Genomic DNA, 16,514 nt, shown 5'->3' with positions numbered 1-16,514 from the left:
GGACTGGTGGTCTTTAAATAAAATCCTTACGTCACAGGAGGATGCGCCATAACTGAAGCAGAAAAGACTGACTGTAGTTACCCCTCAGTCGACCTTTGACCTTTGGTTTCTTCCTGGTGTAGGTGCATGTGGGTGTGCTAGTGTGGCAGGGGCTGAGCTTGTCTGTGGCAATGCTGTTCCCCTCAAGGTCAGCCCAGTTGGACCCTTCCCCTCTGGTCTACATAAGGAAACACATTTTACATAATCTTACTTGATTAAACAAGTGAAGACATGACATGGAACACAGGTATTTGTTTTCGAAACATAACACTGAATACAATACTTGTATTTAGTCTCGGGAAAATTTGCATATTTTGTAGATGAAACAAACATAACATAACACAGCAAACATCACAGCGGCTGCAATTCACAATGGTTTAGTCGCATGGAGAAATTGTGTTTACCTTCTGTGGAACTTTCTTCTCAGTTGTGCTGGCCGAGACAGTCGGATGAGACCTGCAAATAATAGGACGACTTTTATCCAATGATTACTGCCTACCATTGACACAGCTGTTTCCATAATTTATGTGGGGTCACTTCACAAGACTGTTTGCATGTAGTGTGAGGCAGGATGCCGGCTCAGTCTTGGGTTGAGCAGGCATGAAAACAGGCCATCCTCAAACAACAGAAAATATCTAGCTGTATGCTATCTGGCATAATGTCTAAATATTTAAGAGAGCTTAGAGATTAATATGAGAAATGGTAAATAAGAACCCCCCCTCCCCCACCACCTCCCAAGTTGAGTTGGAATGTCCTCTAAAAACATTTAGTTATAAACCATGTAGTGAAATGTGGTCATACACATTTGTGGAGGCGGGCTTGCTGAGAAATCTTGTTCTTGCCCTCATTACCTGGATAACAAATAAACAAACACACAAAAAGAAAAAAAACAGACAGCAATTTTAACAAAAATGCTTTTTGACAACAGAAATGCTTAACTGGGTATTGGGCTTATTGAAATTTGCCACTAAAAAGGACAAATTAGCTAGAGTTTGGGGTGATATTTCAATGTCTTGATTCCCTCTCCCACTCAAAACTCCAACAAATTGGGAAAACAACCCCACTGATAAAGGACAACTTTATGATCATATAAATTTGAACAGCTAGTGCCAAAACCCCCAGCTCTATGAAGACACTGACCTTATAAATCTTCAAAGCAGTCCAGAATGACACATTGTCTGGCTTTGTGACTTGTGAGCGCTTTGATAAGCGTCTTGTGGGTTCAAGATTGTGTTTTACTTCAACCTAAGATAGTTTGGTTAATGTGTTAAGGACACATCTAGCGAGCAAGCTGAATTGTTCTCCACAAGAACAGAAGTATAACACTTATCTTATGTTAAGTTTGTTCCCTGTTACTGAAAGAGAAAAACTTAGAAAGAAGAGAAAAGACAGACTGGGGACAGTGACAAAGATTGAAATACACAAACTGACAGAGTGAGTGGAGAAAGAAGCCCCAGAGGTACTGTCTTGATATGTGAGAGAGAGAGAGAGACAGAGAAAAAGATAAAACATATGACAGAAAAAAAAGAAAGACAGAAGGAAGAGGTGACATTATGAAGTATATACACATCAATTCAACCTCTGTGTCAGAGTCATTGCGCATCAGGAAGACATCTTGTGTGGGGGTGCTTTCTTCCTCTCTGGACAATGGAAATAAAATGACAGAACAACACATCAATCTGCAGCACACACATGCATGACAACATACTGGGGAGCAGCCTACTGTAAAGCTTCTCCTCAGTGTTTCTACTGTGGAGATGCCAATCAGTCACTCACTGCTGTACGGACACCTCCGCCTGGCTCATCTACTCAGAGAGAAGTGACACACAAACAGAAAGATTCTTAGTAGTAAAATGATGCAATTCATTAACCTGTGTGTAAAGACGGTGTGAAAATAATGAAATGTTCTCTACCTCTGTGTCTTCGTTCGTAATCTGTGGACTATGCAAAACAGGGCGAATGATTAGTTCTCATGGTTTATCAATGGAGGTCTATGTCTGTCTATGTAAATCCATAGATAATTACAACATGGCATTTGAACATACCCTCCAGAATTATTGGCATCTCTGCTAAAGTTAAATAAGAACAGGTATACGAAAATAACCTGTTGGTAATTTCTTCACAATGAAAACAATGAGGAAAAATCTAACATTGAAGGGACACTAATTTATTACTGTCTCACAAAAACACTCCATTTACAATAACTGGCGCACCTGCTTGTAATACCTTACTGAGCCTCCCTTTGCCAATAAAACAGCTTGTAATATTATCCTAGGACACCCCATAAAGTTGGAGAATACAAAGCAAGGGATTTAAGACTAATCGTCTTTACAAAATCTTCAGATTCCAGATTCCTACTGTAGGTCCACACTTGTATATTGTCCTCTTTGACTCACCCCACAGTTATTCTATGGAGATTAGATCAGAGGACTGAGATGGCAAAGGCTGAAGCTTGATTTTGTGTTCAGTAAATCATTTTTATTTTGATCTAGATTTTGCTTTGGTTCATTGGTTCATTGACCTCATTAATGATCCAGTAATGACCCACTTGTCATGTCCTGTCATGACCCACTTGTTGTGGTGTCTTGGCAGAGATTGACACCATACACCTTAATAAGTTTCCCAAGGCCTTTGGGAATACAAACAGCGCCACAATATCACAGCCCCTCCACCATAATTCCCTTTAGCCATGGGGTTCTTTTCAGTATAGTCATTCTTCTATGTACGCCAAAGGCACCTAAGGTGTTTCTTGCCAAAGAGGGCAATTTTCATTTAATCTGCCAATAAACCACACTTCCAGACAAAATCACTGTATCATTCAGTAACCCCGGTCATTTACTTTTGTAATTAAATGACTGGAACGGCTTTTACCTGGCATGCTCTCTAAATAGCAGTGAGGTCTCTTTTGAAGATTTTTTGAGGGACATGGTGACACCAAGATGATACCTTTTTCTGTAACTCTCCAACAGTGGTTCTTATGGACATTTTTGCATATCTTACCATCCTCCATACTGTGTGTGGGGACAAGATAGCCATGGGTCTTTGTGCAAGCATATTGTCACATTTCCAGTTGATCAGAACCTTTTAATTGTTGTTTTAACTGTAAATATAGGCATTTTCAACAAAGTACCTAGTTTTTATAGCCATTCTCTGCATTACAAATGGCAACACACATGGCCAGATGTACTAACGCTTTTGCGCCCATTTCAGGCGTATTTGTTTCGCAATGTGCGTGTAAAATCATTGCGAGGTATGTAGCCTACAAACAGGCCGCAATGATGTAAAAGCGCAAACTGCCTGTCGCGGGAGCTGAAAGTGGCAGATTGCGACTGTCATGTCATGCATTATGCATTCATGGGAGGATCCAGGGGAAAGTGGGAGTTTAGCGTAAAAAGATGGGAGGGGAAGAGTAAAGAGCGCCTAGTTATGTATTCCGCGGTATGTACAAAGACTGCTCCTGAAAGCGTCTATTCTCCGCCTAAATACTTCCGCCTTGTAAAAGCAGGTGTTAATCCAAATTGCAGTTCAATGCGTTAATAAGAGAACCTTTCAAAGACAACAGAATCGCTATTTAGAGCACCAGTTTTTGTGGTGAAAGTATTTGTACTACCAAAAGCAACCTTAACTTTCGTTGGCCTTTCGAATGTCTTAGTCTACTTTCACTTTCACGTCATTAACTTAAACTTTCCTACTTGCTAGATTTGACCAATCTTCCATAGCCTACGTGCACAAGTAGTTTGAGTAGAACTACTGATCTTCATTATCTCCCTGCTTGTTTACATCTTATCATGTATGGTATTATTTCATGATCGCTAAACGTTTGATTCTAAAAAGATGTTGTCATCAGTTAACTTAATTCAACTGCGCTTGTATGTAGGCGCTGCCATTCAGTTGTGGACGTTCGTAAATTGTGTTTATGGGCGGAGAAAGGCAGAGAAAGGCGCAGTGTACACTAAGGATTGAACGATTGATAAATACGACGGAAACTTGGGTCTGACAGCGTTCGCAATCTGCTGTGTGTCCATGACGCTGATAACGCTACGTTCGCAAATGTACGTACATCTGGCCCACAATGTCAACTTTTTATTTAAATTAAGTGTATCTTCTTGCGAAAATGACTAACCTCTGTCACTTTATTTTCATACCTTAGTGAAAAAGAAAGTCATGAACTACTTCTGAAATTTCCGACGCTCTGATTAAAGTTTAAATTAGATAAGAAATGCTTCTGTTCTATTTTGTGTCTGTTTTCTAGTGGTTGCCAATAATTGGGGGCAATTTGTTCTTGTTGAACATATTTATTTATTTATGAGTTTTTCCTTTTTCTCAGTATAAATTTGCTTCCCTTCGAGGTTTGATTTTTTTCTTTTTGTTTTCATTGTAAACCAGCAAAAGATTATTTTCTATACCTGTTTTTAGTCAACTTTACCTAAGGTGCCAATAATTCTGGAGGGTAATGTATGCTTACCTTGGAGAATCCTCTGTTACTGCACCAGGAGGTTCTGGATATGACACATATATAAATACATATAAATAGTTATGTTAAAGTTATGGGCATCGAGAACACAGATAACACCATGAAGCTGATTGGGCAGAAATCTACACACCTGAGGAGGAGTCTTCAATGTAGGAGGCCAGAGGGGCTGTTTGTCTTTCTGGTACTGAGCCCTTAATCATTTAATGATGTTGCATTAGCTCCTTATACAGTCCATAGAAATACATATTATATACCTTATATTTATTCAGTCGTTTTGATGCATTAACAGTGTTTTAGATACATCATATAGAATGCATCTACCTATGAGGCACATATTTGTGAATAACATATTTGGGTGCATTCAGATTTAATTTTTTGCAATACGATGTATTAACTTATTATGAAACCAAGCAATAATGCAATTCCTTTTGTCTACAAAATACGAAGAGAATGCAGAAAAGCATTTGTGCACAAAGGATGCATTTTGTTGCAGTGCATTCTATATATAATGTCACACTTAGCACGTTTTACACACCTTGGGTTGTGGTATATCCCCAAAGACTTTCTGTAAAGCAGATGCAATATCAAGGCATGGCGAGAAGTACATATACACCGTCTGGCCTGAAAGTTTTCCATAGGGGACAACAGGACTGGTGGTCCAGATAGTCAGGAGTAGTTGGTCAGTCACTGCTTTGAGTGAGAGTATGAGAGAGTGAGAAAGAGTGAGAGAGTGTGAAAATACAAAATGGCAACCCTAGTGGCATTTTATTGATCAGGACCAAGAAAGCACACACAGTAAGGCACTCACTTGACAGTTCATAGAATCGAACAGATGTCTTCACCAAGCAGATAGACCCCCAGAGAGAGTTCTGGAACACACAGACAGAGCATACAGTACAGCACATGTTAAGCTGTTCTCATGTACCTGCAGCACTACATTTCTCAATGCCAAGACAACCAGTCACAGAGTAGACCCAAGACATCTGCTGGAGTTAACAAAGTGCTCTTAGAGTTGGGGCTTTAATAAGACAAGAGTGTGACATTCAAATGTCAAGGGCTACACAAGGGAAAAAACAGAGATAACCAATTATAAATAAAAAGACTTAATCAATTATAAGAGACAGTGATTTCATTAAACATCCATCACTGTATGTTCAGAGCACACAAAAAAAAAACGAAGATGACCTTCAAAAAGACCTTACCTCTGGATCATCCACAGAGAAGGTGATGCAGGATGAACCAACGTTGAAATCCACCCAGAACTCCTTGAGGTGTACATCATCAGGCTTGTAAAGCTGATCAGAATATAGACATTAGGGGGACAATGCAGATAAAGTAGGACCATAAACACACTGCTCTTCAACACTCACCTCAGTAGGGCCAAGAAACACTCTTGAGCAGGGAAATGTGAAAACTCTGGAAAAGATAACAGGTTTGGGTCAGCCCTGCAGGAACAGTCCTTAAATGAGTTCAGATAAAAGAAAATCAATATTATTAATGATAATTAAATGGTATTACTGCACAAATATTGTGACATACCTTCTTTCATCTCCAAATGAGAGATTTACTTCATTTAGAAATATCCGGCAATCCTTTAATAATAACAAACAGGTCACTACAAGCTAGAGCAAGTCATGACCACTTTAATTAAAAAATAATCTTTGGTTAAAGAACATAGGAACCTACTGTTTCGAACTCTCCGTATTTAATACCAATAAAAGAGGATGCCAGTCCTTTGTCACCAAACCACTTGTGGGCAATGTCCTCTCTTGTCCTCTTTACGGTCATGCGTGACAGTGCCTCAGTCACAGCAACCTGAAACTCATAATCTGTAGGAGTGTGAATACAGCTGTAGGACATTAATTTAAAAGATGCGCTCCAGGTTTTAGGTCAACTGAAAAATACATATTAAAAAGACAGCTTACCTCCACCTTTCAACAAAGCATTGGCAAAGTCTTCCCTGGAATAAAGATAAAGTATAATTCATGAAATCATGCATAGTTACACACAGCTGCGCAAGTTTTAGAATGACCTTTTTGCTTACCATGAATGTGTCTACAGATATAGATTTGTTTGCATGTGCCATTAAATATTTTTGATTAATATGCAAAAACTTTTGCATAGGTCAAGACTGAACAATGTGGGGACACAACAGCAACATGAAAGTATTTTAACTCAGATTTTTACCAAGATAAATAGAATCAAATATTATTAATGTGATATGTTTTCACTAGGCCGACATCAGTATTCAATTCTTCTGATTATTCTTCTGATACTGAAATGTACAGAGTATACTGTACATTATGCAATAATTTAACACCATGACCACTTCAATGCATTTGTCAGTGTGCAACAGTCTGTGCACTTTTGAAGCATGTTTTTTTTAAAGACCATTAGCACTGGTAACATCAATTTACTTTCCATCGTACAGTATGCAAAACCATGAACCCACACTATAGGCGATGCACTCTGCAGTTATGTGGCGAGTTGGACCAAACAAATGCAAAAAAGGCTTTTACAACACAACATTGCCAAAATTCTTATATAAATCAGGCTAGCAAGTCATTTATCAAAGCCAGCTGCATTTTTGTTGGTGTTTGTAAGGCTTTTCACAACTCAATACTGCTGCTGGGTGAGTAAGCTGAACTGGGCAAGCATTTGTCGATCTGAAAGTGCAGCAACCCTGACTGCCCACAAGAGGGCAATGTTCTGCCACTACATTTGGAATTGAGGGGGTTTGAGAGGACAAACTTTCCCCTCCTTATTTGTCCATCACAGTACAGAGATGGGCTAGGTGGCGGGTCTTTCTAGATTCTTGTCTTATAGCAAACCCACAACTAGGTACAAGGTACCACTTGGTGAAATTTAAACTTAAAAACTTTTCTTTCCATAATTACAGCGGGATTTAGTTCCACAACATATTTACAACAGTATGTTTTGGGGAAAAAAAAATGAAACAAGTGGATTTAGTAGGCATTACAAAAATAAACTTACAGGAGCTGAGAAAGAGAAGAGCATTGACAAATATCTCGCCGGTCATCCTTGGAAATCCCATCCACCATGGAGTTAATTGTCTGAATGGCCTAGAAAGACGGCAAAAGAAAGCCTTTTACAAACGATGGAACCATCCCTCTAAGTTTATGTGCAGCATTACATTATTAGCACCAAAGCTTTACATCCCTTGCGTGCTGTGGTCCTCCATCAAATGTACTGCATTTGTATAGTATCAAGGGAAAATGATAGTCCTTTGTTTCCACGGACATCTTTTCTGACCGATCAATCAGAATTGATTGTTCAATAGATAAATTCGAGAATAGATTGTGAGTGTTCTGCACGATATCAATCACAAAGCATCTCTGGATAACAGTCTGGGCTATGAAAAATCTTCATAGGTCAAAAATAGATAATAATAATAATAATAATAATAATAATAAAATCAGCCTTGGCATGTAAGATACAGAAAATGTAAAAGTTCTTCTATGTGAAAACTGAAAAAAACATTCTTTCTTGTTATAGCTATGACATTATCAGTCAAGTATCTATGGTCTTTGATCCTACATCAAGGCGAAGTTTGTAGTTTGCCCTCTCATCTGCCACAAGAGCCCCAAAGCGCAGAATAAGAAGAGTCCTGATTGTAGCTTTGCCTGCAGAAGTCACAAACAGATCAATTGTGTTGCATTTACCGGAGTAGTAAATGAGTGAAATTAATAAACAAATAGATAGATATATAGATAGATAGATAGATAAAGGCATACAACCTTCAATAATGCCATGAGAAAGTTTCTGGGAAAAGTAAATAGTGGTTAATTCACTAAATTACTCAAAAAGAAACATTACTACTAACCTTAAATCCTCAACAGAATCACAATACCTCATATTTATTATTCTATCATTATTTGTGTAGTGTAGTGTCTACATATAAGTGGATTTGCCACCATTTCAATCAATGGATGATCTTATTTAGTATTTGGCCAGGTGAACACAGAACAGCTTTTTCAATGGACTGCAAGAGCTGTAACTACCTACCACAGCAATATCATAGAAAGCCTCTAGGAAAGTCATCTGCTCTGGAGTTGCTTCTTCACTCAGGATTATTTGCTCCATTGTCCTCTCATACCAAGTGAGCATGTAGGTAAACGCAGACAACAGATAGGGAATGTTTAAGAAACTGTTGTAGGCTAGTCTAGAAGCCAGGGGAGGCAAGAGCAACATTCATTCAAGCACCATTAATTCAGAACAAAACTGAGAAGTAATGGTTTGAAAATGATCACAAGTTGACAGGATACTCATCATTACAACAAGGCCTTGTTGAACAAGTGTGTGAAAGCAATCCGGGTCTTGCTCCATTGCTTTTTCAATGGCTTTGAGAATCAGGATGACGTTTTTAAATAGATTTTTATCCAGTTCCTGAAATCGAGTTTAGCAGCACATTAGCCTACATTGACAGATAACTTGGCCTAGTCTTTTGTGATTCAAATGATGTAAAGTTAATATGTGGGTAGGCTAACTTTACTGACATAATTAATGTGTAGCGTATAGGCCTACCTTGATGACGATTTTCTCCAGTCGATCTGCGAATGATTTGAAAAGTTTTTCCGTGGCAAATACTTCAATGACTGTTTGGACATTATTTTTGGCAAAAGCCTGTTGGAGATTGTTCTCGAACTGTGAGAGAAACATGATAGAAGTCACGCCGGCATTTTGGTCACATCAAAATAACTTAAACTTAATTTAATTAAGGTTATGGTTAAGTTGCTATCCTTTGTTCAATAGTATTTTCTAACATTTAACATTACATTGATTTGAAAATAATTAAAATAGACCATAGCCTACGCTCATTTTTACTGAACAGTAGTGGAATGTCTCGCGGCGTTCCTAATTAGCTCTACCAGGTGACAGGTGTAGATTCTCATTAGGCTAGTTCAGTGAACTAGGGATACCTGGTCACTTCCTCACATATTATTAGTTTTTCACAACAGAAAGTTGTGAAAGTTCATGGCAAACGTTATTTCCCGGGTATCCTGTAGGTTTTTTTATAGCATATTGTGCTTAAAATATTTAAAAGCAATGGTCAAAATTTTGGCAAAAGTGAATTATTATTAGTTTATTTTAAGCCTGCCACCATACCATGAATTTGTCCATTCAGATTTTGGCATCACTCGCGACACCTATCGACATCACCATTAGTTTTGCACACATTTTTCTTTGAATGTTCTTCCAAATTAGCAAATGTTTTAGAACTTCTGATATTCCAATTCTGTGATTGACATGACTACAGGAATTACACAGACTAAAAATCACTCCCAATATCAATGTAGTCTAATTTATCATCAATCAGACGGTATAGCCTAATTAGCGTGTGATAACGTATGCCTACATATAGCCTACTACAAATTTTACTTGATTGAATTAGGCTCCATGAAAAAAACGGAGTTTTATTGGCTAGACCTAGACTATTTCACATGATGTTCCTTTTATGCGCAATTTAACGTGAGAACACTATTTTGGTCTTGTTTATGGTTACACCCAGGGTGTTTGTATATTAAATGCGTCAGCAATCGTGTCCTTTACCAAATGAAAGGCTGACACACTTAGGCGTTTATTGTATAAACACTTGTGTAGCTAGATACAATCTGCATTTCTAATAAGACATGATATTTATAGGCTACAACTAGAATCAATCATATTAATAAAACGGAATTGGAATTGTGAATGGTTGGTAATATTTTTTCTTTACCAGTCACTTCTCGCAAGGTCTGCCTTGTCAGTTCTTTTGGTAACGTAAGGCCTTCTGATGGTCAATTCAGATGAGAAAGAAACATGAAAGACGTTAAGAAGATATTGTAAACGACATTATTAAATTTGTAAGTTAGACCAAGACCTATTGTTTGATTATTGTTATTTTGTATTATATAACTTAAGAGGTAAGCTACGACTATGAATGACTTTTAAAACAAATAACCATATGGAAAATAATTAATGTGCGTAAATGTTTGCCTGCAGTTTCTGATACTCTCATATCAAAAAATGTTACATCGATTTTTTTAATCCTATTTCCAAATAGTAAAGCAAAATTGTTTCGAACTGGAGAGAATAGTTTTGCATGATAGGCTAAGTCTGGTTTGTTTTGTTCACGAGAAATGGCGTTTTCATGTCAGCAGTCCGTCGAGGCTTTGCGTTTACATATAACAAGTACTGACCTCAAATGGATCACCTTACATAGGCTATAGTCTGGCGATTTGACAGTCGGTCTCTCTGCCGTTAAGATCTAGACATCTTTCTTTCATCGAGAGGTTGCAAAAATTTCGCTGACGCATAAAGAATAAGACTCGAAATTCCAAACCGTCAGGTTTGGATATCACTGTACATGATATTCCCTTAGTGAAATTGTACAGCACACGGAAAAACATCAATATGAAAATAGGTCTATGTAGCCTAATTACCACTTTGGGCTGCCGATTTACACTACTTAGCAATAGATATACCTGTTCAAATGTTTATTTGTTTAATTTGTCGTTAGACCAATTGTAGTCAACAGAGAAAATCGTTTTCCAGACAATAGATGCGGTTTGGAGAGGTCACGGCTAAGGATCAGGTACAGAATACACGGCACTAGGCATCAGCAATTCTGAGGTGAGCGGTTAGCCCAGCCTCCTTCTTTACATATGCCAGACAGTCCTCACCTGTAGTCATTGCCTGCCGCCCCTCTCTTAACGCGCACCTTCACTGACGTACTGGAATTCTGGGCTTACTTTTTTGGATACACGAGCGAATTATAGCAGACTATGTGCTATGAAAGTGTGTTGTTATATAACACTGAAACTTTTACAAGTTAAGTATCCTCTGTGAACATTTCTTTATGGTACGGAACATTCAAAGGTCCGGAATTGAATGTTGGCACGGATACATCTGAAGACGACTTAAAAGTTGAAAACATTTGTCAGACTCTCACATTATGTCAAAGACGAGTGATCAGTTTGACGGTGGTTCGGACTGTGTTTGCTCTTTCGGAATGAAGTTGACATGGGACATCAACGATCCCAAGCTTCCCCAGGTGAGTTTCGCTAGTTATACAGGCTACGACTGTGGATGCACTTACAAGGACAGCTACTGCACCCATAGTTTTTTGACATGGTGACCAGAGGTCACAGCTTTCATTATTTCAAATAGCTGAAGACTGCTGGGCTGGTTTCATTTTGAAATGGAAAACGGTAGCCTATCACTAGCCTAGTCATGTTAGGCTGTTACAAACATGTGGTTTTAAATTTGCATCGGTGTAGCCTACATAGTTCGATAGGACACAGAAGCTCAATACTGAAATTGTATTGGTACCTCTCCTTATGTTATCAGTTACACTAAAGCCTGTCTCCATAGGACACGAAGCAGTTTGACGCCTTTCAAGAATGGACGGACGGGTATGTTCGTTACATCTACAGCGCCGAGGACAAGAACGCACAACGTCACCTGAGCGGATGGGCGATGCGGAACACCAACAATCACAACTGCCAGATCTTAAAGAAGTCCTGTTTGGGAGTCGTGGTGTGCGGCAGGAATTGTACGCTCAGTGATGGAAGCAAATTGCAGCTTAGGCCTGCGATTTGCGACAAAGCAAGACAAAAGCAGCAAAGTAAGTGTGGGCCTCTGTCATTTTAAATGAAAATGTTTCGAACACATGAATGATGCATGTAAAGAATATCACTTTTACGCACAGGGACAAAGGCCTCACAAACGTTCTAAATCCGGGTTCTGATCAGGGGCCCTATGACTTAGTCCTAGGCCTGTCATTGGCATTATCCACTCGAACTCGTTATTCTCTATCTCTCTTTGTGTTATTGTGTCGGCCTATATGAAGTTAGAATAGGGTCAACGACACTTACATCTTCCTAACTAAATCTTCCTCAGAAAAATAAACGGTAGGCTAGTCTACAACAAGGTCCCTTGTATGAACAAGGCAATGGTCCAGTTCTCACGCGTGTAATAACGGATTCCTTTTTCTTGTTGTCTTGTCAACAAAATTAGTTTTTTATCGGCTTGGATTTAGTTTGAGCCAATAAACTACTTCCCCATAGGCTGGCGATTCGATTGCTCGAAGTCTGCCCATGTGGACTACCGATATGTTTAATTAAGAAGAATAGTGTACGATTGTTTTCCAATTAATTCCAACTAAATAAAGAAAGGATTTACAATTTCATTTGAGACTAGGTTGAGACTTTCTTGTAGTTTGTCAAATTTGTGTGCAGAACTATGTGCTTGTATCAGCTTGGCGTGATATGTAGCCTACACTGTTTTAGAATGTTTATGTAGCATGCATGTTAAATTATACATTTTGGACAGCAAGATAAGTAGAAATTTAGTCATGAAGAATGGACAAAATAAAGAGTTTGTTGTCGCCAGAGGAGTTTTGTTTTTCATTAGCCTACTACAGAATACAGTATGAACAAAGAAATAGAGGATTATTACGCTGCTATTGCAGAGCCATCATCAAATCTAGCCCTATAGATTGATAGGTAAAGAAGTCAGGTGCGAAAAATATGTACAGTAAATATACGCCTTATGCTGTATGTCTATAACAAGTTCTCAAACTCGCATCCTGTCGTTTAAAGGCCACCGCCTAATAATAATGTCTCTCTCTAGCTTGCGTGAATGAGACTAACCTCTCTTGCATGTTGATTTCCAGAGAAACTTTGCCCGAACTGCAGCTCAGCTTTGGAGCTAGTTCCATGTAGAGGGCACAGTGGTTATCCGGTCACAAACTTCTGGAGGGTAGATGGAAAAGCCATTTTTTTCCAGGTGAGACATGAATGAAGAAGAATTTATAAGATAAAATAGTTGTATTTTAACAAATAAGAATGTGAGATAAAAGTAATGTAACAAACCAATAAATAAAAAGCATTTGTAGGTGTACAAATGTTATTTTTGAATTACAATTGATCAGACAAAATGAATTTAAGATATACATGCTTAATTTAATTTCATATTTAAAATAAAACAGCTTTGCAGTTTGATATCCATTTTGGCATCAGTCATAATGTGAACTGTGTTATGTATTTTTTCCAATGTCTTTATGTCAATAATTGTAATTACATTCATAATTAATAGTAGTTATACTGTTAGTATAAGTATATATACTCTTTTGATCCCGTGAGGGAAATTTGGTCTCTGCATTCATTCCAATCCGTGAATGAGTGAAACATACTCAGCACACAGTGAACACACAGTGAGGTGAAGCACACACTAATCCCGGCGCAGTGAGCTGCCTGCTACAGCGGCGCTCGGGAGCTGTGAGGGGTTAGGTGGCTTGCTCAAGGGCACTTCAGCCGTTCCTACTGATCAGGGTTCGAACCTTTTTGCTCTGTATCAGGCTAAAGGAGTCCATGATCACCCACGACCAGAGAGCAAGTCCGAGACAGAGGCGCGCAGGAGCGCAGTCAAGAGGAGGATGTCATCTCCACACTTCTCTCAGAAACGCAGGCTGGTGGAGTCCGAGGTTAGTGTGTGTCTGCTCTCTCTCTCTCTCTCTCTCTCTCTCTCTCTCTCTTTCTCTCTCTCTCTCTCTCACACACACACACACACACACACACACACACACACACACACACACACACACACACAAGGTGTACTCAAATGCCACTTTCAAATGCCCATTAACAGATAGGGAGAGGTAGAGAGAGGTTTCAGTTTATGCACACATAAATACATAAGTAATCATGCATTCATATGCATGCAGACTTCACAAACTCCTCCACAAATTAATTCACACTATTATAAACTTGCCGTACATTCAGATATATGAACATATATTTTCTTTCCATGATTTAATACACACTATGTAGAATTCACAACTATCTATGTGAGTATGAAGTTCAATGCAACATGATGTAAGCAATGAGCTGCCATACTGAAATGAATCCACAGTGTCTACTTTTTTGCTAAAATACATAGGCCTACATATAGTTTTATCAATTCTTAAATTGTATTCTTATTTTCCATGATACACATAATACTGATCTACAAAATGTCATGCCTGTTTTTACCCTTGAGACAGGTCAGTTGAAAATAAAACCCAGTATGGTCATCTTTGTTGTTCAGGGATAATGTCTCCTTCCACAATCACTTGTCTACGACTAATAAGAATCTAATCATTTAAGATCTATCTGTGAGTGGAGGCAGTGCATATTACATAAGTGATATTCATGTTTATACAGTTTTTATCAATCATACACATTGAGGTCCCTAAAATATATATGAACCCAGCTTCATAAGGCATTAACATAGTTCAATTGTTTTATTAATATGAAATCAGACAGATATGTGACCTTCCTAGCTGTGTCCCTTACTGTCCTCATCTATGTGATTCCAGACGGGTCGTTACCATGACATCCCCTTCAGCAACCTGCACCAGCTGCCCTGTGTGGATGCAGACCGCTTCAACCTCCTGGAGCCCAGTTTCCCCCTACAGAGCCAGCACTACCCCCCCTTCCAGAACTCGGAGCCCTACAAGTTTGCCTACGACTCCATGGCCGAGGCCCCCTCCTCCTTGCAGAAGGCAGCCAACCCTCGGCTCTACATGGCACGCCCGCACTACGACTTCCCCATGCCGGGCTACCTGACCACCCCCAGCTCCTACACCGCCCTCTACAAGGACCCGGCCAGCCCGCCGTCGGAAGCCGACCCCGGCAAGTCCGGCCCCGGCCTCGCCGGGTCGACCCACAGCGGCAGCACCGTGAGTGGTCACGAGCGCGGCTACGACGGCTCTGCCACTGCCAAGCTGGGCGGCTGGAAGCAGATTCTGGGCAAGGGGGCGTACGGGGAGCGTGGCGAGTACACGCAGCTGCCCAGTGCCAACTCTGCCAACCACCACTACTACAACGGCGAATACCCGTGCCGGTACACGGGGCCAGCACCGGCCACGCCCGCCGCCCTGCAGACCATCATCACCACCACCACCAAGGTCTCCTACCAGCCCTGCCCCAAGCCCTCTGTGGTCAAGTATGGCGACAACCTCTACGATGTAAAGGGCATCCCCAACTGCAACGTCCTGCTGGAGGAGGCCTCGCCCACCGCCTCCTATTCTGACCTGAAGCTGGCCGAGGATTCAGGTGTCATCAAGTCGGCCCTCTCCTACCAGGAGACGTTGCCCGCCAAAATTGAACGCACAGAAAACTTGGACTCCTTCCGCTACAGCGGGTACCCCTCCAACAGCTACCCGGAGAGGGTGAGCCATCCATTCAGGTACGACGGAGGGGAGTATTGACATTTGTGAGCCATGGAGCAAAAGAACAACAAATAGAGGAAGAGACAGAGAGATAGAAAAAGAGAGAGAACAATAGAGTGAGATATGTGTAGAAACAAAGACTGATGATGTAGCTGAATCAACGAGCCAAAAGAACACTTTGACATGACCAAGTTTGGCCGTCCTTAAACAGGTCTGTAAATACTTTTTTGTTATTTATAAACAGTGTTGCAGTAATATAGTGAGATGTCATTATTATTAGTTTTAAAAAATACATAGAACTCTAGATTATACTGATGTTAAAAAATACAAATGCCGATGTTCAATACATTTCTTTAATTTGGAAGTTTAGCTTCTTGAAAGCCAAAGCAACTCTTGTGTTGGTACAGGAACACAGTCTATGAACAAATATTTCAAACTTAAGTGTTTGTAAAAATAAAAACTTGATGACTATATTTTGTGAGGTGTGTATTTGACAAAATTATTTGAAAAGTGATCAGCTGATATGTCTGACTGTACACATTAAACCAAATATATGTGTAATATTAAAATCTTTAATCTGAAATCATGATATATTTTTTCCAATGAATACTACAATACCTGATAGTCTATCTGTCTATTCAGATTTGTTTTTGTGACTGCAATTCAATTTGCACAGATAAAACTTCAATTTACTGTGTAAGTAAAGTCTATGCTTATGACAAAAAAGGTATTGATAATAAGGTCAACAGCCAATCAAATTTGAGTGCACAAACTGAAGTGAGAACT

At 39.5% G+C, this 16,514-nt stretch overlaps 2 protein-coding genes across 10 annotated transcripts in view; one reads left to right on the top strand and one right to left on the bottom strand.

The window, feature by feature from the left end:
• Window positions 1–11,180, bottom strand: part of sycp2l (synaptonemal complex protein 2-like) — a 31,831-nt gene extending 20,651 nt beyond the window's left edge. The window contains exons 1-24 of one of the 9 annotated variants that reach the window (XM_042068021.1): window positions 10,999–11,180; window positions 10,714–10,890; window positions 10,251–10,304; window positions 9,059–9,178; window positions 8,540–8,920; window positions 8,272–8,296; window positions 8,072–8,157; window positions 7,508–7,596; window positions 6,439–6,473; window positions 6,200–6,342; window positions 6,053–6,105; window positions 5,884–5,929; window positions 5,716–5,808; window positions 5,322–5,382; window positions 5,049–5,203; window positions 4,644–4,704; window positions 4,505–4,538; window positions 1,953–1,980; window positions 1,816–1,844; window positions 1,619–1,679; window positions 1,180–1,284; window positions 841–890; window positions 444–495; window positions 82–217 (exon numbers count right to left, since the gene is read on the bottom strand). In XM_042068021.1, the coding sequence (XP_041923955.1) occupies window positions 82–217; window positions 444–495; window positions 841–890; window positions 1,180–1,284; window positions 1,619–1,679; window positions 1,816–1,844; window positions 1,953–1,980; window positions 4,505–4,538; window positions 4,644–4,704; window positions 5,049–5,203; window positions 5,322–5,382; window positions 5,716–5,808; window positions 5,884–5,929; window positions 6,053–6,105; window positions 6,200–6,342; window positions 6,439–6,473; window positions 7,508–7,596; window positions 8,072–8,157; window positions 8,272–8,296; window positions 8,540–8,725 (1,528 nt within the window). In that variant the 5' untranslated portion in view covers window positions 8,726–8,920; window positions 9,059–9,178; window positions 10,251–10,304; window positions 10,714–10,890; window positions 10,999–11,180. Of the gene's footprint in view, window positions 1–81; window positions 218–443; window positions 496–840; window positions 891–1,179; window positions 1,285–1,618; window positions 1,680–1,815; window positions 1,845–1,952; window positions 1,981–4,504; window positions 4,539–4,643; window positions 4,705–5,048; window positions 5,204–5,321; window positions 5,383–5,715; window positions 5,809–5,883; window positions 5,930–6,052; window positions 6,106–6,199; window positions 6,343–6,438; window positions 6,474–7,507; window positions 7,597–8,071; window positions 8,158–8,271; window positions 8,297–8,539; window positions 8,921–9,058; window positions 9,179–9,346; window positions 9,501–10,250; window positions 10,305–10,713 lie in introns of those variants that run through there. The other 8 variants (XM_042068022.1, XM_042068023.1, XM_042068025.1 and 5 more) reach the window with 8 other exon arrangements.
• A 17-nt stretch (window positions 11,181–11,197) lies between these two features.
• Window positions 11,198–16,311, top strand: gcm2 (glial cells missing transcription factor 2). The gene is made up of 5 exons (XM_042068043.1): window positions 11,198–11,567; window positions 11,888–12,140; window positions 13,191–13,303; window positions 13,875–14,000; window positions 14,874–16,311. Exons 1-5 carry the CDS (start codon window positions 11,469–11,471, stop codon window positions 15,765–15,767), a joined length of 1,485 nt encoding a protein of 494 aa, XP_041923977.1. The 5' UTR covers window positions 11,198–11,468; the 3' UTR covers window positions 15,768–16,311.
• Window positions 16,312–16,514: the final 203 nt, after the last annotated feature.

Source organism: Alosa sapidissima, chromosome 17 (assembly GCF_018492685.1).
Source record: "Alosa sapidissima isolate fAloSap1 chromosome 17, fAloSap1.pri, whole genome shotgun sequence".
Classification (NCBI taxonomy): domain Eukaryota; kingdom Metazoa; phylum Chordata; class Actinopteri; order Clupeiformes; family Clupeidae; genus Alosa; species Alosa sapidissima.
The sequence above is the reverse complement of the archived record's forward strand: the minus strand, read 5'-3'. Positions and strand labels throughout refer to the sequence as shown.

What these genes read in the sequence shown, in the direction of transcription:
- gcm2 (XM_042068043.1), top strand. Translation starts at nt 11,469, where the DNA reads ATGTCAAAGACGAGTGATCAGTTTGACGGTGGTTCGGACTGTGTTTGC. An exon ending in ACGATCCCAAGCTTCCCCAG is followed by an intron (nt 11,568 to 11,887) that starts GTGAGTTTCGCT and finishes CTGTCTCCATAG; the next exon opens with GACACGAAGCAGTTTGACGC. An exon ending in GAAAAGCCATTTTTTTCCAG is followed by an intron (nt 13,304 to 13,874) that starts GTGAGACATGAA and finishes GCTCTGTATCAG; the next exon opens with GCTAAAGGAGTCCATGATCA.